Here is a 22,311-nt window from a genome sequence, read left to right as displayed (position 1 = left end):
TATTTGTTATGTTTTTCATGTGTACGCACACATAAACACACATACAGTATGAGATGAGATCAATGAGATAAGGTAAGAACAGAATAGAAACTGCTGTGGAACTAGTTACAATGCAATATGCCATGGACATACAATGTTAACACTTTTGTACAAATAAGTACAGTTGCACTTGTTTTTGCAAATGTGTTTATTCTGTAAAGGAATGAGTTAAATGTTTAAATTTGTTTACACTATTAAAATGACTGGTTAATAGTGCTATTATGAATTGCAATGTCAGTACTATTTTTTTTCCTGCTATTTCAAATGCACTTGTTTTAATAAATAAATACAACGTTTTAAAAGCATACACAATCTGTGTAAAAATATTAGTCTGTGGTTAAAAGGACTTGAAAGGACTCGAAACTCAAAATGCATGACTTGTGACTTGACTTGAGACTTTCCAGTCTTGACTTTGGACTTGACTCGGGACTTGCCTGTCTTGACTCGGGACTTGACTCGAGACTTGAGGGCAAAGACTTGAGACTTACTTGTGACTTGCAAAGCAATGACTTGGTCCCACCTCTGGCAAATACTATTAAAATTGAAGTCCTTTGTAACTTTACAAATGTTGTTTCAATAAAGAAACAATTTCTCTCCCAGTATTGATCCTTGAGATACGCCACAAGATATTTTGAACTCTGTAGACATTTGTTTTCCTATCTTAATGTATTGCTTCCTTTTGGTTTAGTAGCTTCTTACCCAGTTCAAGACTAACCCTATGATACCATACCGTTCTAATTTGTTAATTACAAAACCCAAAACCAGTGAAGTTGGCACGTTGTGTAAATAGTACATAAAAAAAGAATAAAATGATTTGCAAATCCTTTTCAACTTCTATTCAATTGAATACACTGCAAAGACAAGATATTTAATGTTGGAACGGAGAAACTTAATTTTTTTTTTTGCACATAATCATTAACTTAGAATTTAATGGCAGCAACACGTTGCAAAAAAGTTGGCACAGGGGCATTTTTACCACTGATACTCAGTAAACTTTTGGGAACTGAGGAGACCAATTTTTGAAGCTTTCCAGGTGGAATTCTTTCCCATTAATGCTTAATGTACAGCTTACGTTGTTCAACGGTCCGGGGTCCCTGTTGTTGTATTTTACGCATCATATTGCGCCACACATTTTGAATAGGAGACAGGTCTGGACTACAGGCAGGCCAGTCTAGTACCCGCACTCTTTTACTACGAAGCCATGCTGTTATAACACGTGCAGAATATGGCTTGGCATTGTCGAAGGTCACAGGCATTCAATCTGACCACAGAACTTTCCTCCAGAAGGTCTTATCTTTGTCCATGTGATGTCAGATGAAACAAAAATTGAGCTGTTTGGCCACCATACCCAGCAATATGTTTGGAGGAGAAAAGGTGAGGCCTTTAATCCCAGGAACACCATCCATACCCTCAAGCATGGTGGTGGTAGTATTATGCTCTGGGCCTATTTTGCTGCCAATGGGACTGGTGGTTTACAGAGAGTAAATGGGACAATGAAGAAGGAGGATTACCTCCAAATTCTTCAGGACAACCTAAAATCATCAGCCCGGAGGTTGGGTCTTGGGTGAAGTTGGGTGTTCCAACAGACAATGACCCCAAACACACGTCAAAAGTGGTAAAGGAATGGCTAAATCAGGCTAGTATTAAGGTTTTAGAATGGTCTTCCCGAAGTCCTGACTTAAACATGTGGACAATGCTGAAGAAACAAGTCCATGTCAGAAAACCAACACATTTAGCTGAACTGCACCAATTTTGTCAAAAGGAGTGGTCAGAAATTCAACTAGAAGCTTGTGGATGGCTACCAAAAGTGCCTTATTGCAGTTAAACTTGCCAAGGGACATGTAACCAAATATTAACATTGCTGTATGTATTCTTTTGACCCAGCAGATTTGGTCACATTTTCAGTAGACCCATAATAAATTCATAAAAAAACAAACTTCATGAATGTGTTTTCTGACCAACAAGTAATCACTCCAATCACTCTATCACAAAAAAATAAGAGTTGTAGAAATTATTGGAAACTCAAGACAGCCATGACATTATGTTCTTTACAAGTGTATGTAAACTTTTGATCGCGACTGTATATGTAAAAGGTTCAGAAATTTCTTCAATAACCTTTTTTATTGTTTCCATATTAATTTAGTTACAATCAGTTGAAGTCTTGGATTAAAAATGTTTCTCACAATATTGATTATTTCCTCTTTTGTCACACCTTTGAGGAACATCAAGTTGGGATTTCTGTCTGTAGCAGGCATGTGATTCGAACTTAATGAGAAAGACTGAAAAATGCCGGGGGTCTGGGGGCTGCATGTCCCCAGCCAGGTCCAGGGCGGTGCTCTGGTGGGGGGAAAAGGGGGGCAACCTTGCTTTGATGGCTCTAACATGAGCCTTCCTGGCAAATTTCTGAGCAGCTTGCATTTTACTTTTTGTTTATGCTTTAGTGGATTCTGCCTTGGATTTTTTTAGCCAATGTATGTCTCTTCGACTCTCTCTCCACTTCTAAAAGCTCCAAATGCAAAAATCATAAAGAGTACAAACAATGTTTATTCTATTAGCTAACTTCCTTTATCTGAATAGCCATTTGTGATTTATAGCATGAAATAACAAATATCTTGCAGTCATGTTGTTTATGTTTCAAAATGATTCAACTATTCAATGTCAAAAGATAAACAGTAGAAATAATGAACAAAATGTCAGCTACTGTCTAGTTCTAAAACACAAATGAAAATGAAATTAAGCATTTTGACAGGCAATACTGTAGCAAAAGTCATCACATGTCTGCCACAATCATGTGTGTTGTTAAATGTGTAACATGTGTCTTCCATGTTGAGAGCAGTTTTGATTTGGGCTTACATGGTAAACAACTAAAATTAATGTGTTGGGCATTGTTTTATCCAGACGCATACATTTGTCCAAATGTGGCCAAGTAGACGCATTGTGGGCTTCCTGGACATCATCTCCATCGCTAAAAGAAAAATCAAAGGAAGAGAATCCCTCTGCCATCGTCCACTAGTTTTTTAATATATAAATCGCCCGCTTGAATATTACCTCTTCTCTTCTCTGACTCTCTCATCGTCATTTGGGATGTGCATGTCTGTTGTGATTTCCCTTCCTGGTTCGATGACCCACCCTATCTTGCCTCTGATTGGCCTGTCCGTAATGTTTTGCCCTAATCTTAACCGATCGTAAATCATCATAGGAAACCCACCAACCAAATCATGGATTTTCTGATACGTAAACCAACCAATCATCATTGATGATTTCCGTATATGTTGTCCCCTAACCGTGTAGTTGCTTCGCTACGTAGATTTTTGAGTTAAACATTTTTAATGGAAAAATGTAGTTTTTACCACTGGAATATTTAAAAAAACATACTCATTACAGGAAAACCGTAGTTGTTAGCAGGTATGGCAAAGAGACAGATCAAGATTTTAACACACATTGTAGGTCGGAAAAAAATAAGAAAAGCGGAAAATATTTTTTTATATTTTTACAAAGATAAAAAAAGACGGATTTCCGACTATAGACGGAAGAATCACAAGCCTGCAATAGTGTCATTTTCCTCCAGATTTGGTCCAATGTTCACAAAGTACTTATTGAAAGTTTCAACGACTTTGTTCATATTGTAATTTTTTTTACATTTATGGTTGAGAAGTATTTAGGATAATCCTTCCAAGCACCATTTTAATAATTATATTTAGGATTTCCCATCTTGCTCTCAAACTGTTTTTGTTCCGGTCTAATAATTGACCGTAATATTATTTTCTAGCTTGTTCTTATACGTTTTGTACTTGTTTTCTGTCTCTGTAGATCTTTGTGTTATAAATATTCTATATAATGCATTCGTCTTGTTGCAAGCATTTTCAGTGTTTTTTTGGTCATCCATGGTTAATTGTTTTTGTTTTGCTTCTAACTAAGTTGTTTCAATGGACAATGTTTGTCATAAAGCATCATGAAAATATTTTAAAAAATACAATGTGTATAATTTACATCATTTTCACTGTATGCATTGAATGCAGCTGAGATAGGCTCCAGCACCCCCCGCCTTAAAATGGACAAGCGGTAGAAAATGGATGGATGGATACATTTTCCCAACTTTGATCTCTCAGATCATTCTTGAAAGCTGTCATACTTTGTTCTGTGCATATTCTTCAAAATATCTATAGGTCATCAATGTTCCTTTACTTGTAGTTTTTGTCATAGATTATAAAAACTGGCAGATGATCACTGATGTTGTATATTAGCAGACCACTTGTGGTATTATTATCAAAATTGATTTGCTAAAGTTTTTGGTCAGTTTTGATTGAGCTAATTTCATAGTGCTCTGCCTTTTTTTCCCTCCTCTTGGAGCGCTTTAATTTGTAGATCTTTCTTAAGTCTTTATAGAGTAGTTTCTGTTTATAGCGTTTTGTCTCTTCCTCTTTGTGAGCGCTTTTCCTTTTGTGTAGCTTATCATAGGTTGTTGCTTTTGTTATTACATCAGTGTACATTTTCCTATTGTCTTTTTTCCTCCCTTTGAAGTGATTTTCTGTTTATTGTTTTATGCCCTGTGCTACGTTTCCTTTTTACTCTAGTATATCAAGTATAGAGTTTGTAGCCATTTGTTTATTCACTCTGTCTGAAGAGAGTTCATAGAAAACAGCAGAATAAAAGCCTGCGTCAACGCTTCCTGTCTGCAACTGAGTCCTCATTCTTGCCAAGTCCTAACAATAAGGATATACATCCAGATACAATTGTTTTCTTTCATACCAGGAATAATTGTTTTTATTATACAGACAAACAACATAACGGAAACATTAAAATCGACAGCAAACTGTCGATTCTTCATTTAAACAGCAGACGTTTTTTGTATGCAAACCACAACAACTTGAAGCATTTTTTGGAACAATTTAACAAAACCTTTATCGCAGAATCATGGATAGATGCTAAAAAAGGAATTGATTTTGACCTGGAAATATATTAACTAAATTATATCAACATAACCAAAAAGAATGAAGGGGGAGTAGTTGTGTACGTGATGAATAACTTAAACTACAAAGTAGTAAAAACATATCATTAGCTATTGATATCTTAAAATATCTAACCAATGAAATATATCACGAAAAAAACAAGTACATATTAATCAACTGCTTATATACACTAGTAATTCAAACGTTGATATGTTTGAGAACTAGATTAAGGCATATTTTACTGAAATCAGTCAAAAAATATCTTTCTTTTGTGGAGACTTCAACATTGACCCCTAACCCTAACAAAAAAAGTCTAAAGCTGACTTCATAGACACAATGTATTGCCTGAGTTTATATCCTAAAATCACAACGCCAAGCAGAATCTCAAGACACAGCGCCACACTTACTGATAATATTTTGGAACGAAGGTACAGATTCTCTGGATTAGAGGTGTGTGTTGTGAAAAAACCTTTATATTGACTTAGCAGAGATCTACGCACATAAAGACATTCTCGTTTCAAAGGAAAAATTCCAGTGCAAAGGGATTTGGGATGTTGGCCACACCTTGGCAGTGTTCATTTGCCACAGGTACATGCAGACATAGGTCTGCCGATAGTATGTGATCTTATTCAAGTTATGGAACTATGGGAAGTTATTCACTTTGAAGTCAATGGTCTATATGCAGTAAGAAATGTCCTTGGCTGGGTCATAAATGGTCCTTTAAAAAGAAATGCTAGCTTCCACTTGAAAACAAATGTGGAATTTCTCTGAATCGCGTTTCTATTGCAGATGTCAAGAACGTGCTTGTGCAGCAGTTCAACCATGATTTCCCGGAAAAACCTGTAAAAAAACAAGAATTGTCACAAGAAGATGTGCAGTTTGAAAACATTGCTTTTTCCACAGTAGATAAGGCGCGTGGACATTACAGAGTATGTCTTCCCTTAAGAAATACAGACACAACCTGCATGTTGCTGTGCAAAAAGCAGAAAATCTAAAAAGAAACCTTGGAAAGAACAGTAACTTTTACCCAGAGTATCAGAGCTTCATGTCAGATCTGCTGAACGAAGGATATGCAGTGCGGAACTGGAGGATTTCATCTCACCAAGTGGTTGAGAAACAGCAGGACTGTCATTGCCTCCCTTTCAGAGACTGAAAGAGCCAGAGGTAAAGGATTTGGATTTAACTCATGAGTCATTGCCAGAAGAAAGAGTCCTTGGAGTTAATTGGTGCTCAGAGAAAGATGTGTTCAAAGTGATAGTAAATGCAAGGCAGACGCCACAGTACAGGCGTGACATCCTCTCATTTGTAAGTGAAATATACGACCCTTTAGGATTTATGTCACCTGTCATTCTTCCAGCAAAAATTATCCTGCATGAACTTTGAATCAGAAATATCTCGTGGGATGAGGAAATGCCTAAGGAGTTGACTAACAGAGCAAGATCTCACAAAACTTCATGGTTTCACAATGCAGAGATGTTTGAAATTAAATGGATTTGGAACAGTCACATCAGCACAATTGCATCATTTTGCTGATGCCAGCAAAAAAGGTTACGGTGTAATAACCTACCTTTGAATTACAACCGAGAAAAGAGAAATCCACTGTGCATTCATCATCAGCCAATCCACAGTGTCTCCACTAAAGCAAACAACTATTCCGAGGCTGGAATTAACAGCAGCTGCATTGGCTGTAAAATGGACAGACTCATGAGCAATGAATTGCAAATGCGCCTTGATGATTCATTGTTTTGGTGTAAAAACGCACTGTGTTGAGATACATTGTCAGTGAAAATGTTAGGTTCAAGACGTTTCTTGCCAATAAAGTGTCAATTGACAATACCTCACCGAGACATTGGATGTATGTGAGTTCTGAGCTCAACCCAGCTGACCAAACATAACAAGGTATGAATGCAGACAAGTTCACAAGGTGTCAAACTTGGATTCAGGGACCAGGGTATTTTACACAGATCCATACAGAATGGCCTGTGTCACCTGACATGAAAGAAATGCAGATGCATAATGCAGAAGTTGAAGCCCTTGGAAATGTGAACACAACATATGTGCAAGAGAACAAAATACACAAGCTTACTTGTCATTATTCGAACTGACAGTGTGAAGAAGGCAGTATCATGGATGTTGAAGTTTAAAAAGCTGCTTCTGAAGTTGAGTGCACAGCGCAAGTTGCTTCTGTCTCAATAAAAAGTTAGTGTTGAACAAAATGTAGTTTAAAAAAAGATTAAATAATTGAGATTAACCACAAAAGGATCATCTCTCACAATGGAAGATGTTGTGGAAGGAGAATGTGAAATCATGAAATTTTGTCAAGGTCAAAGCATCAGTAAGAAGCTGACATGTCTGAAAAAAGGCATCAAGATTAAAAGAAGCAGTCATCTAGTAAAGCTTGATCCTGTTTTACTGAATAATGCCACACACAAGTTCTTGCGAGTTGAAAGTTCCTTTCGCTCTTCTTTCTCTCCGATATCAAGGACGTTGTAATATAATTACAAAAGAAATAAATAATAACGAAGATGTCACACATACTCTAATGTCGGCAACAATTTAGACTACAGCGTTTTAGGAACACCACAACTGTGTTCAACCAATCAGCATTTGACAGCAAAGCCGGCCCCTCAAAGTACCAGCAAAATAGAAAACTAAAATAGTACCTGCGGAACTTAATTTGAATAGGAAGTTTTTAGTGGAAACGCAGGGTTACAAGGGTAAATGGGAACATTCCTGTAAAAGTTCCTGCAGTAGAAAAGGGCCTCACATGACCTGTATCAGTATTGGTATTGGTTGACCTCACTCATGGTATTGGTATTGGAACAGGCAGCACAAAAACCTGATCTCAACATCCCATCCTAATTCCTATATTTGCAATTTAATCATAAATCGTCAACCTTCAAAAATGTTAGAAGGGTTCTTCCATCGCTCATGTGCAAACCTTTGACAAAGTGGAGTGCAGTGTGTACCGTATTTCCTTGAATTGGCGCCGGGAATATAGTATGCGCATGCCTCGAATTACTGCCGGGTCAAACTCATTTCGCAAAATAATTAGCGCATGCTTGGCATTACCGCTGGCTCAGGATTAACGCCAGATCAAACTCGTTTCGCAAAATATTACTTTTATTAGTGTATGTCTGGAATTTTCGCCGGGTCAAACTCGTTTTGCAAAATAATTAGCATATGCCTAGAACTTCCGCCGGGTCAAACTCGTTACGTCACGAGTGACGCTTCACCTGTCCTCATTTTCAAAATGGAGGAGGCTGATTTCAATAGTTTGAAATTGCATAAAGGCAAAAAGATTAAGAGCTATTCAATAGGATTTAAGGTCCAAGCTATTGATTATGCAAAAAAGAACACTAAGGAGGGAGCTGCTCGAAAGTATGGAGTAGATGCTCACAGAATAACAGAATGGTGTAGTATGGAAGGGAAGCTGATGGCGCAATACGAATCCAGAAGTGCGGGAAGTGAGAGGAAAAGGTTGAAAGGCACAGGCCAACAAGTGGTAAGCGAGACAATGGAGCATATTCTGATAGAATGGATTGTGAAGCAGCGCCGTGAGGGACTAAGAGTAACAAGGAAAATAGTTCAAGTGAAAGCAATGGATTTATGGAGAAATGACGGCAGTGTCCGTGACAATGCAGCAGCAGAAATTTTTGTTGGGAGTAGGGGATGGCTCCAAAGCTTCTTTGTCAGACACGGCGTTACTCTGAGAAAGAGAACGACTGTTAGTCAAGCTATTCCAGAAAAAGTAATTCCAAAATTGATTGACTTTATTCTGTATGTCCGATCCTTGCTTATCAAGAACAGCTTCACACTCGACATGATTGGCGCAATGGACGAGACATCAATTTGGTTGGATCTCCCGGGAGATACGACGGTGGATCTGACTGGTACCAAAAGCATCCCAATCAAATCCACAGGCCGTGAGAAGGCACGCGTGACCGTGTGTTTATCGGCAAAGGCCAATGGACAAAAGCTGAAGCCGTTCATTGTCTTCAAGGGAGTGCGAAGGGATAAAGAAGTGGACAAAATAAGCGGTGTTGTAGTGGCAATGTCTAAAAATGGGTGGATGAATGAAGACCTGACGCACCAATGGCTTCGTGATGTATGGGGACGGATTGCGTTCCGCCCACGTCTATTGGTGTGGGATGCGTTCAGATGCCACATCCAGGACTCCACAAAGGCTGTGCTCAGGACCATGAGCACAAAATGGCTGTCATTCCTGGTGTTTGCACAGGTAATATGATTTACCGGTAATTCAAACACTCACATTTCACTGTATGATACATACAATTTAATGAACCAAAATATCTAAATATAATTGATTTGTTGTTTGATACCATGGTGACAAATTCTCATTAGATTCATGTTTTCATCTGAAGGGCTCATCCAGGCACCCGATGTTTGTTGGAACAAGCCTTTCAAGACAGCGTACAGAGCTATGTATGAGGAATGGATGAGTGACGGACCAAAAGAATACACTAAGGGGGGTAACATGAAACCACCAACAAAAGTCCTGATGGTTAAGTGGGTGAAAGCTGCTTGGCAAGGGCTTGGTGAAGAATTGATCAAGAAATATTTCCGGGTTTGCGGGATAACAAGCCCAGATGGATCACAGGATGGTGAAATAGGAGTGCTGAAAGCAGGGGGCATTGCACATGACGCTTGCAAAGAGTTGTCAGAGAAGAGCTAGGCACTGGTAGAGAATCAGGGTGATCTACATGGCCTCCTCAATCAGCCCCTGAGACAAGATGACACAGATGACGTAAAAATGTATGAAGCGGACGCGGATGAAATTATTTCAAACGACGGTGGACAAGGTGACGGAGAAATGGACGACGCTGAAGATGAAGTACCGTAGTAGATGTCCATCAAGGTGCAGTGGGGGAAGCATCTGTCAGTAATGCTGACAGGAACATTTTCAGTTTGTTCAAGTTCAAATTATATTTTCTCTCTGGCCTCACGTACCGTATGTTGTTTACATTGATTGATAATGTTTGTTGTTACAATTGTAGTTAAGAATTACATATTTTATTTTCGATTTGTTTTTCATGCGTTTTTACATACAGAAAAATGTATGTAATTGTTGAATGACACCTTGCAAAAATAAAGAGTGTCATGTTATAATTGCCTTTAGTGAGTGTGCCACACGCTCACTATGACAGTAATCCCTGTTAACTTCTTTCAGACAGTGATAAACGTCTGAATCATTAATCATTAAAAACAGTTTACCTTCTAAATACATTTGTCAGTCTCATCTCGTGGCCAATACTACTGTAGTATTGTTATTTACATGCTTGAAATGCTTAATTTATGGAAAACAAATTGTAAAATACGGTACGCTTTAAATAAACAATATCAATATTGTGTTATTATATACCGGTAATTGCAATTCTTATTATTAATATTGTGTTAGTTTGTAGTGGTGGAGAGCTGACTTTTTGTTGTTGGAGTTGCGTCTTTCAAAGCGCTTTATTTTGAAAAAACGGTATGCCTCGTTTTACCCCTGGGTCAAACTCGTCACGTTACGAGTGACACTTCACCTTTCAAGGCATAATTTTCCAAAATGGAAGAGGCTAATTTCAATAATTTAAAATCGCATGAAGGGAAGAAGATAAAGAGTTATTCAGTAGGATTTAAGGTCCAAGCTATTGAATATGCTAAAAAAAACAGTAAGCAGCTATGTTTTATTAACATACCGTAGCTGCATGTGTCAAATATGAGTCATTAAATGACTCCCGCCTCCTGGTGGTAGAGGGCGCTAGTGATCCTTCTTGCGACTACCGGTACTCGGCAGCAGAAGAAGTGACAACAAGCAGCAACAGATCGTTTATTTTTCCCTCTCGCCTGAACTTTTTAACATGGAGGATTACATATCTAAAATAAAACAGTTTTCTAAACTGGACTTTCAATCGAAGCAGGAGGTAATAATTAAAGGAATATCTCCATCGAGACAGAGAGACTTTTAAAACTGAAGACAGATAAGGAAGACTTCTATAAACAAGTTATAAATGCTTTTGTTCAGAAGCAGCTGCGCATGGACTTCATTTATAAGTAAAGGTAAGACCATAATAACGTTTTTTTTATTAAATGTGCTTTTCATGATGGTATGCTTACATCACACTCAAAGTGCAGGCCTAAATTTAGCGCATGCCTTTGGTAAGTGCTGGAGTGAGAAGAGGTTTTAAATTAATTACCGCCCAGACGCCAATTCAAGGACATACGGTAATTTAAACATCACTCACTCTGTGAGATGAGTGTTGAGCTCTTCTGTGTCATTGACATCAAACCAGCCAATGTCCTGTCGCATGATGCTGTGGAAAAAACGCTTGCGAATGCGTTGGACCTGCCATGCAGCTGATATTGTAAAGAAGGCAAATTGCATGTAGGCAGCCACCAGCACCAAGGCCCCTATGATGGAGAAATAGACAGCGTAGCTGGAATTGGAGAAAGAATAGTGATCAAATGTGTCTCATTAAAGGCAGCTTCTGAATTGACGTCTTGTCCTACATGGCCATCGCCTCCTGAAAGGTTGCGTTAAAAATCATGGCGGTGGAATCTGAAAATAGAAAAGAAAATATGTTAATCACTGAGTTAGATAATTATTATTCCTTCTGTGAACTCACTGTGGTCGCTGGTGTTGTTTTGATATACAGAGAGATGTATGAAGGTATCCGTCATTTCTCCAAACACAACACACAAAAAAGGCATGGCTGATCCATGGGCCACCGACATTAAGGTCCCAAAGACTATTAGAACAATGTCTCTGCCAACTGCAAACCTGAACTGTGCTCATGCAAAGAAAAAGAGAAACCGATTTTGAACAATGTTATAAAGCAATTATATTAGCAGAGCTCTCGTGTGGGAGAGATAACTTCGAAATGACTGCATTAATATGCACACAATATTCCTGTATTAGTATTTCAAAATAGGCTCCATACAGGCGAGAAAAAAACATTTACTTTTAGAAGGAGCAGTTGAGTGTTTGTGAGGAGGTGCACGGGTCCCTGTAAACTGGTTCTCACGATGCCAGCATTTCAGTCACATTATGTCAATTTCTACACTCTTGGGTCGCCAGAAGGTCGGTGTGGAGGGGGGCGTGGTCGGCGCGCCTCCTGCGGAAGGGAGTGTGTAGGGCCCGGCTTCGAAGCCCAAGCTGACAGGTGAGTGGATTGCCCAACTGAGGCTGGTTGTCTAATCACCTGTCTCCTTTATCAGCAGCGTCCGAGGCCATGAGAGAGAAAGGAAGCAAACACTCACGGGCGAGCAAGGTCGCAAGCGAGACAGCCCCAAACATTGCTCAACATAAACAAAAAAATAAAAGACTTGTTGAACCCTGGACTCGGGCTCATGAGGATTCTGTCGGTCCCAGGGGAACCCACCTATTAGAGACTTCTACATCTGGCGCCCAAAGGTACCTGAGGACTGGAGATGTCGGCACCCAATCTGCTGACGGCACTTGGGGAGGTGCTCGCAGACGTAGCAGCGGCGAACCAGCAGCAACTTGAGGCTGTCCGACAACAAGTGACTCAGCAGAGCCAGATCTTGCAGGCGCTAGCGGGCCGGGTCGGAGCGGCACTGCCGACATCAGTGGCCGTATCCGTGCAGCGCATGGCTGAGGCCGAGGACCCCCAAGCTTTCTTGGACATTTTTGAGGCCACAGCGGTGTTTTTTTGTTTTTTTAAACTTTTTTATTCGATCCCTTTTACCGTATTGCATTTGCACTATCTTGTTTAGCACATTCATTGTGTATGTTCTTTGTTTTTTTTGTTTGTTTTGTTTAGTTGGTTTTTTTTGCTTTATGCTTTTTTAACCTGTAAAGCACTTTGGTTCAATTTAAAAGTTGTTGAAAACGTGCTATATAAATAAAGTTGACTTGACTTGACTTGACATGCGCTTGGCCGGAAGAGGAATGGGGAGTATGACTGCTGCCGCTGCTGGCGGGGGAAGCACAGCGAGCGGCGCTCAGCCTGCCGGCGGCATCCAGAGTGTGCTTCCCGCACCTGAGGAGGGCGGTGCTGGACCGGACCGACTGCACCAACGCCGGTTTCGAGCGCTGCGACTGGGGCCCGAGGACCGCCCGTTCGTGCTCGGTCAGCCGCTCCGGGACGCAGCGACACGCTGGCTGCAGCCGCGGGACAGCGACAGCCGGGTGGTGGAACTGGTCGTCCTGCCGCAGTTCTTGGAGGCCATCCCGGCGCGGACATCAGCCTGGGTCCGGTACCACCGCCCACGTGACCTGGCAGCGGCAGTGACACTGGCCGAAGACCACCTGGCGGTGCATCGAGAAGCGCGGAGGGAGAAGAGGACCGCGGAGGCGCTGCGTAGACCGTGCGCGCAGCCGGAGGAGGCACGACTGACTTTTCTTCTGCGCTCTCCCAGGTCCCGACGTGCCCCATACCAGCGCCGCGCCGACTTCGCCGGCGCTCCGGCCCCGGAGAAATAACACCTCTTCTTCTCCTGTCTTCCAGGTTCCGGTCGCTGCTGATACGGGGCTTCACCCGCAGACGGCCCCTCGAACACCCGGGCAGGCGTGCTGGAGGTGCGGGCAGCCCGGTCACGTGCGGCCGGAGTGTCCGCTCATGGAGGTGATCCGGGTTGTCGGTGATCCGGGTTGTCGGCCCTCCGGCGCTCTCCCCCGGCCGGGGAGAGACGGGTAAAAGGGAGTACACACCGGGCGATGGTGGATTCGGGTTGAGAGCAGTCCATGATCCACCAGAACCTGGTTCGACCCGGGGCTTTGAGGCAGGCAGCACAGGTGAAAATTAAATGTGTTCATGGGGATGTGCACGAGTACCCCGTGGTCCCGGTGGAAATTCAGTTCAACAAAAGAAAATATAGTGTCGAGGTTGCTGTAAGTGCGCACCTCACGCACCCCTTAATCCTGGGAACTAATTGGGCGGGGTTTCATGACTTAGTGAAACAGTGTGCAGGGGTGCGTTCACAACCGGTAGGGAAATAGGATATCTGCGCTGTTCTCAGTGGCGACGCGAGGTCATCCGACGCTGCCGAGGGGGAACCGGCGGGGGCTTCACGGGAAGCCCCTCCGTCTCCCCAATGACACCCCATGGAAGACTTCCCCCTTGAGCAGTCTCGAGATGACACTCTGCGCTCGGCCTGGGACCAAGTGATATCAATTGATGGTCAGCTGGTGCGCGCGGGAATAGCGCTGGTATTCCCTCACTTTGCATTAATCAGGGATAGATTATACAGAGTGAGTCGTGACACTAAAACAGGAGAGGAAATCACCCAGTTGTTGGTGCCGGAACGCCGTCAGGAAATGGCTTTCCAGGCGGCGCACTTTCACCCCATGGCCGGACACATGGGGTATGATAAAACACTCTTCCGGGTAATGGTCCGTTTCTATTGGCCAGGCATCCGGGCAGATGTGCGCCGCTGTTGCGCGGCCTGCCTGGACTGGTCAATCCAGCGGCCACCCCGAGGGCGCTTTTGCGCCCATTACCACTCATGGAGGTCCCATTTGAGCGGATTGGCATGGACCTCGTCGGACCATTTCACCCGAGCACACGGGGATATCGTTTTGCGCTAGTCCTGTTGGATTACGCAACTCGCTATCCCGAAGCAGTGCCGCTGCGCTCCATCTCTGCAAAGAATGTAGCGCAAGCGCTGTTTCAGGTCATCTCCCGAGTCGGAATCCCGAAAGAGATTCTGACTGACCAGGGCACGTCCTTTATGTCAAGCACGATAAAGGAGCTGTACGGATTATTGGGGATCAAATCCGTTCGGACCAGCGTCTACAACCCGCAGACTGACGGGTTGGTGGAGCGGCTGAATAGGACGTTGAAATCCATGATCTGTAAGTTCGTGCACGAGGACAAACCAAATTGGCATAAATGGTTGGATCCCCTGCTGTTTGCAATGCGGGAGGTTCCCCAGGCCTCCACAGGGTTTTTCCCCTTTGAATTATTGTACGGCAGGAAGCCGCGCGGGGTTTTGGACCTCGTTAAGGAAAGCTGGGAGAAAGGTCCAAGCCCCAGCAAAAATTAAATACAATACGTTATGGACCTGAGAGCAAAACTCCACACGTTGGGTCACTTGTCACGTGAGAATTTGCTCCGGGCCCAGGAACGTCAGCAGCGCCTGTATAACAGGGGGACGCAGCTACGAAAATGTTCACCGGGAGAGAAAGTGCTTGTATTACTCCCGACATCCAGGTCTAAATTACTCGCCAAGTGGCAAGGACCCTTTGTGGTCACACGGCGAGTGAGTGATGTGGACTATGAGGTCCGGCGTTCGGACCGGGGCGGAGACACCCAAATTTACCACCTCAACCTCCTGAAAGCATGGAAAGAGGCGGAGCCTGTTTCCATGGTGACGGCGGTCGAGGAGAAGGAGGAGCTCGGGCCGGAGATCCCGCGCTCCGCCCAGCCCTCCCGTCTCCTCTGTGACAATCAGCTCACGTTAGCACAGAGAGCGAATGTTGCCAGGCTGCAGCACCGCTTTTCTGATGTGTACCCCCCCCCCCGGCCCGGCCGCACGAACCTCATCCAACATCATATTGAGACCAGCCCGGGTGTGACGGTGCGGTCTCGGCCCTATAGGCTTCCCAAACACAAACGCAAAGTGGTTCGGGAAGAATTAAAATCTATGCTGGAGTTAGGGGTAAAAGAAGAGTCACACTGGTTCTGGTAGGGAAGAAGGATGGGTCTGTGCGGTTCTGTCTGGATTACCGCAAGGTAAATGAGTTGTCACGTTTTGACGCCTACCCCATGCCCCGTGTCAACGAGCTCTGGGATCAGTTGGGCACTACTCGTTTTTTCACAACACTGGATTTGACCAAGGGCTACTGGCAGATCCCCTTGTCTCCAGAGTCTACGGAAAAAACGCCGTTCTCCACTCCGGAAGGTTTATACCAATTTGTGACCCTTCCGTTCGGCTTGTTCGGTGCGCCCGCCACATTTCAGAGACTCATGGACCGGGTGATGCGTCCCCACGCTACATGTGCTGCCGCCTACCTGGATGATGTCATCATCCAGAGTGACAGCTGAGCGGAGCTTATGCAGAGGGTGGAGGCGGTGCTCGAGTCCCTGAGGCGGGCGGGGCTCACCGCCAACCCGACGAAGTGTGCGGTTGGCCGGAGGGAGGTACAGTATTTGGGGTACCACTTGGGAGGAGGGCAGGTGCGCCCGCAGGTAGATAAAACAGCAGCAATTGCGGCCTGCCCAACTTCCAAGACGAAAGAAGAGGTGAGGCAGTTTTTGGGACTGGTGGGTTACTACCGGAGGTTTTCCCCCTGTTTGCGGACCTGACCAGCCCACTAACTGACCTCACCCGAAATGGTGCTCCAGATCTGGTCCAGTGGACGGAGCAGTGCCAGCAGGCGTTTGAGAGGGTGAAAACGGCCCTCTGCGAGGAGCCGGTCCTGCACATGCCTAACTTTTCCATCCCCTTCTGCTTGCAGGTGGACGTGTCGGGCAGAGGGCTGGGAGCTGTTTTGTCCCAGCAGGTGGGGTCGGACCGGGAGGCGAGGTACAACACGGTGGAGAGGGAGTGCCTCTTGCAATGTTTAAAAGCATTTGACACAATTAATCATAATATCTTAATAAACAAATTAGAACTGCATAGCATCAGAGGGTTGGTCTTTAAATGGGTAAGAAGCTACTTGACCAACAGGAAGCAAAACATGAAAACAGGCGAACCCATATCTACAAAGTTGAATATATCTTGTGGCATACCCCAGGGATCGAAACTAGGACCAAATTTGATAAATCTTTATATAAACGATATTTTTAAAGTTTTAAATATTGGGGCGGCGTGGCTCGGTTGATAGAGCGGCCGTGCCAGCAACTCTGGGGTTTCCAGGTTCGATTGCCGCTTCTGCCATCCGAGTCACTTCCGTTGTGTCCATGGGCAAGCTACTTTACCCACCTGCTCCTCGTGCCACCCACACTGGTTTAAATGTAACTTAGATAATGGGTTCACAATGTAAAGCACTTTGAGTCACTAGACAAAAGCGCTATAAAAATATAATTTACTCACACACACAAACACACTCACAAAGGACTTAAGTTAGTCTTATTTGCAGAAGACACAACTGGGTTTTGTTCAGGAGAGAAGACACAAAAGCGAATACAAATAATAACAGACGAAATCAAAAAACTAAAGAGATGGTTTGACAAAAACAGACTATCTTTGAATCTCAGTAAAACGAAAATAATGTTATTTGTTAACAGTAGAAGGGAAAGTCATACACAAATACAAATAGACAGAGTGGATATTGAAAGGGTGAAAGAAAACACATTTTGGGGTGTAGTAATAGACAATAAAATGAACTGAAAATCTCATGTAAAATATACAACATAAAGTAACAAGAAACACGTCAATAATGAATAAAGTAAAATGTATTCTGAACCAAAAATAACTCCTTACTCTCTACTCCTCGCTGGTGTTATCATATCTGAGTTATTGTATAGTAATATAGGGAAATAACTACAAAAGTATGCTTCATTCACTCGCAGTGTTACAAAAAAGATAAATTAGAAAAATACATAATGTTAGATATAGAGAACATAGAAACCCTTTATTTATTGAATCAAAAATATTGACATTCAATGACTTGGTGCATTTACAAGCTAAAATTATGTACAAAGCACACTATAACTTGCTAACCAAGAATATACAACACTTCTTCTCAACAAGAGGAGAAATATAATCTTAGAAAAATATCTAATTTTAAACATCTGTATGCATTTTAAACACTTAAAACATTTAGCATATCAGTATGTGGAATCAATTTATGGAATGGATTAAGCAAGGAAGTCAAACAGAGTACTAATATGATTCAGTTTAAGAAACTCTTGAAACTACAAGTGTTCACAAAGTACAAAGAAGAAGAATCCTGATAAACATCTTTAAACTTTAAAAAAAAAAAAATTTGATCTCATGCATCTCCTAGGTTAACCATAAATTAACTATTTTTTTATGAGAACTTTAATTATTGTGTATATGTTTATATGTCTTAATATTTATTTATGTTATTTAATGATTTTTTATTTACTTACTATATCCATCCATCCATCCATTTTCTACCGCTTATTCCCTTTGGAGTCGCGGGGGGCGCTGGAGCCTATCTCAGCTACAATCGGGCAGAAGGCGGGGTACACCCTGGACAAGTCGCCACCTCATCGCAGGGCCAACACAGATAGACAGACAACATTCACACTCCCATTCACACACTAGGGCCAATTTAGTATATTAATTTATTTACTAATTGATTAATGCACTGTTGTGTTACAAATAGAGAACAAATAAATGGAATACAACTGCTGTGAAACAAAAAGAGGTAGGATTAAATAAGCTCTGCTTCTTCCTATTCCATGATGTAATGAAACAACTGGAAAAATGTGATATATTACATTGTAATTGTATTGCATGCACGTTCGAAACAACTCAAAATAAATAGTTAAATAAGTTATGGTTCTCATATAACCCTTTTAAATGCGATAAACAAAGTTTATCATTATTGTATTGATTTGTTTCTATTGTCAATTGTCTTGGAAGTGTTACAGCACATGCGCAGTCTGCCTTTCCCTCTTCTGCAGGAGCACTCAGCGGCTCCACTGTGAGCGCTTCTGGACACGCCTCCACACACGCTGCGCAGACCGCGCCCACATGCCGCCGCAGCCGGCGGCAATCTTCAATCAGCACAGCTGGCAGTGATTACGGACAACAGGATAAAGAGTCTCGCCGCTGACTAATCGATGTCGGAACGTAGCTCTGTTCGCAGTAAGCGTCACGTCTCTGACTTACCACCAGTATTATCTCTTGTTGATTGTTTCCTTGTGTCCTAGTCTGATCACCTTCGTCTCCCTTTTGTTCCCCAGTCTCGTGCCTCAGTGCCAACATCCTTTTCCCCTGGACCCGGATTGCTCTCCTGATATCAACACCCTGCTTGGACCTTGGACGCTCTCTCCTGCATCACAAACCCCTTTTTGGACACTGGACTTGCTCTCTCCTGCACCACGACCTCGTTTGGACATCGGACTTCCCTGCCTCTTCCTCTGGATTTGGACGCCCTCATTACACACACTTGACAACACCCCTTAAGGTATCTTCATATGTTAATCCCAGCACATAGCTCACATTCAAACACATAGTAGCATACACACCCTATGTATTCATCAATCACTCAATAAATATTTATTGAGTTGACTTCAGCTGTTGTGCTATCTCCTTCCACCCGTCTATAGACTTAACAGGAAGGTCAATAACTTAATTATCCTAATTAAGTAAACAAACATATAAAAATAAAATTGACTCTCAATTTCTGTTAGCAACAATTGCCCTTCAATAAATATTTAACATCTTGAAGTGCAGTTTTTCCCAAGTTGGAAAAACTAAGTTAGATAGTTGGTTTTTTTTGTCTTTTTTGTTTCCAATGTCATCACAGCATACTTGCTCCTGTGCCTGTGCTGATGGGCTCATGTTGCTCATTCAGTTTGAAAATGAAATATTCCTCCACAAGGACATTTGGCTTTGTAATAATCTTTTTTTCCAACTAACTTTTGTTACTTAGCAGTGCTTCTCACAATTGAGTCGCAACTAGTGAGTGGATGTGCGTGCATTCTGTGTGTATAAGCAAGCGGTCCGGCCTGCTCGTAACCAAAACAAATATTGTGGATGACTGACAAGAGGCTTCACTCTGATAATTTAATTCTACTGTCAAATAAGCGTGCTCAGGTGCTGAGAGCGATGCACAGAGTGAGATCCCTTATGACCATTTTGAAAGCCAGAGACAAAGAAAAGAAACAAACACAGACATAGCAATGTATTGATGTTATCAAGTTTATTTCAAGTTATCGTTCCATTAATTGACTCACTCACTATCGGCCCAGGCCTATATTTGTATGATTTTTTTTAATACCACTGGACATCGTATTTAACACTTTTTAATGCCATTAAAATAGATTTTTGCAAAATCTATCTAATGTGTTTTGATGCTTTTTAATGACCTGCAGAAACCTTGTGAACAATTACACGAACAAAAGCTGCCTCTTGAAGTTTTTCAGATACTTGGAGCTAAAAATAATATCCTGTTCCGGTACTTACATAAATGTACTCCATAAGATACAGTAATAATACATTAATATCCTTCACCCAATCTAAGGAGTGAGCATGCACAACAACACAAGCAAGTATTTTTTACAAATGCATTATTTTCAGAATGATACAGGCATATGGGTGCTCGAAACAGGTTTCCAAAATTTGGAAAATTAACTTTATTCGGAATTGGTGTTCGGAAGAAGGTGTACACTTGTCTCCTGATGGCCAGGTCTTACTTTCACTTAGAATTAATCAAAGATGCAAAAGGGAACATTAGATAGTTATGGAAAAGCATTGACAAACTCACTGGAAAAGGGCAAACAAGGAACAACACTATCATATCAAATATCAATGGCATTACTGTTAAGACAGTCTGGACATCAATAATTATTTTAATGAAAATGTCATCTAGTCTGTACAAATCCTTGTCATAGTGCTATTGAAATAGTGAATTATCATTTAATCAGAAAGGACAAAGTTTAGAATTAACAAATGAAACAAATGTAGACAATATCTTCTTCACGTTATGAAGCTCACGGTCTAGAGTTATACACGGTTTGGACACTCTCTTCCTAAAAACGTATACCAACAGTCTCACTGCTCCAATAACAACATTGATAAATCAATCAATAACTGAAAACCTCTTTCCTACCACATTAAAAACAGCTACTATCAATCCAATCCATAGAGCAGGAAATAAACAAGACATCAACAACTAAAGACCAAATAGCCTTCTCCTTTTCACATCAAATCAATAAAAAAGTGGTCGTTGAACAACTCACAAAACACCTGGACGATGGAAGGTGTAGTAGGAGCAATAGTCTTAGACCATCGCAAGACATTCGATACAGTCACCCCATGTTACTTACAAAATAAACAAAACTTAAACAGTCGACAGATACTCTGGCCTGGATTAAGTCATACTTATCTGGTTGGACCCAATGTGTCTGTATAAAAAACAGTACATCCAGTATCACTGCTACTGATATTGGGCTGCCACACGGCTCTAACATCAGCCCTCTTCTGTTCTCCTTGTATACAAACGACCTGCCATCTGTATGTGAGGATGTTAACTTAATATCCAGATGTATGCAGATGACATGGTTATTTATACTTGGAGAAAAGACGCTGAAACGGTTGCCAATATACTTACAGCAGCCATGGGGAAGTTGGCAAGATGGCTACATGACTCTTGTCTCACATTAAACATTAAAAAAATGGCAACAATGTACTTTGTTAACAAATATAAAATATCATCCTTTCCAAATATAACTGTAAAAGGGGAAATAATAAAAAATGTCAGTGAATATCGCTACCTGCGTGTCACTTTAGACCCAACATATCAAACAGATGTGCCAGAGTCTCAAGTACAACATACTAGGGTTGTACTTTATACCGGTACTAATAAAGTACCACAATACTAATTGATTGAAATCGGTACTATACTGCCTTTGAAAAGTACCGGTACCGTTCTTTCATTTGAAGGCCGCTGTGCAGTGGTGACTACAGAGCCGAGGCGCATGATGTTTTGAGCGATTGTTTCCCCGCCGTAGTAGAGGTGCACAAGGCAGTTGTTCCCTTCAGGGTAGATGTTTTCGTCGGGGGTAACAACCTTCACTTTACCCGGCAGTGGGTCTGCTAAGCTCCCCTTTCAGGTCAGAATGACGAGGCCGTCGATTTGTGACAATTTCGTTGCTTTATCATTAGTTTTGCAGGACACAACCAGACCCATTCGTCACTATACTGCGCAATGCACGCACTACCTCTCTCTCTCTTTACTCGTCCACTCACTGACGTCACTCAGAAACACGTAGCTATTCTCTTAAACACACATACGCTACTCTCATGAGTTAACCAGCTCCCCTGCTGTGCACAACATGTAGATATGTAGACGACATACCCACAGCTGCTTGGATTGATGGCAAATATTAGCGGAGTTAAGCAAATCTAACTTCAGCTAATGCAAGTGAAATGACAGAACTTTGTAACAAATTACTACAATTTGTGTTTTATCTTTAACAAATGTGTGTTTTACTTGCTATATGGCTTATCTGGGTACATTTATCCATAGTTTTGTTTTTAGTACCTACTAATAATTGTATTTTTCTTAAAGCAAAGACCAGCATAGGCAACCATAAATCTTGAAGCATTTAATATAATGTTAATAAAGCTTTTTATTATATTCTAACCCAATCCTTGATTATGGCAGACTATATGTAATATGGAAAATTGTAAAGTGCAACAACAAAAGCCCAAT

The 22,311-nt window shown here is 41.8% G+C and overlaps 1 protein-coding gene across 1 annotated transcript in view; it reads right to left on the bottom strand.

Annotated features, from left to right (window-relative positions):
• LOC133659918 (ATP-dependent translocase ABCB1-like) overlaps positions 1-22,311 on the bottom strand; it is a 139,186-nt gene that overhangs the window by 75,068 nt on the left and 41,807 nt on the right. Inside the window, exons 5-7 of the mRNA XM_062062783.1 lie at positions 11,618-11,777; positions 11,502-11,550; positions 11,237-11,428 (exon numbers count right to left, since the gene is read on the bottom strand). Coding sequence (XP_061918767.1) covers positions 11,237-11,428; positions 11,502-11,550; positions 11,618-11,777 — 401 coding nt within the window. The remainder of the gene's footprint in view (positions 1-11,236; positions 11,429-11,501; positions 11,551-11,617; positions 11,778-22,311) is intronic.

Source organism: Entelurus aequoreus, linkage group LG11 (assembly GCF_033978785.1).
Source record: "Entelurus aequoreus isolate RoL-2023_Sb linkage group LG11, RoL_Eaeq_v1.1, whole genome shotgun sequence".
NCBI lineage: Eukaryota > Metazoa > Chordata > Actinopteri > Syngnathiformes > Syngnathidae > Entelurus > Entelurus aequoreus.
This window is presented reverse-complemented; position numbering and strand designations above follow the sequence as displayed.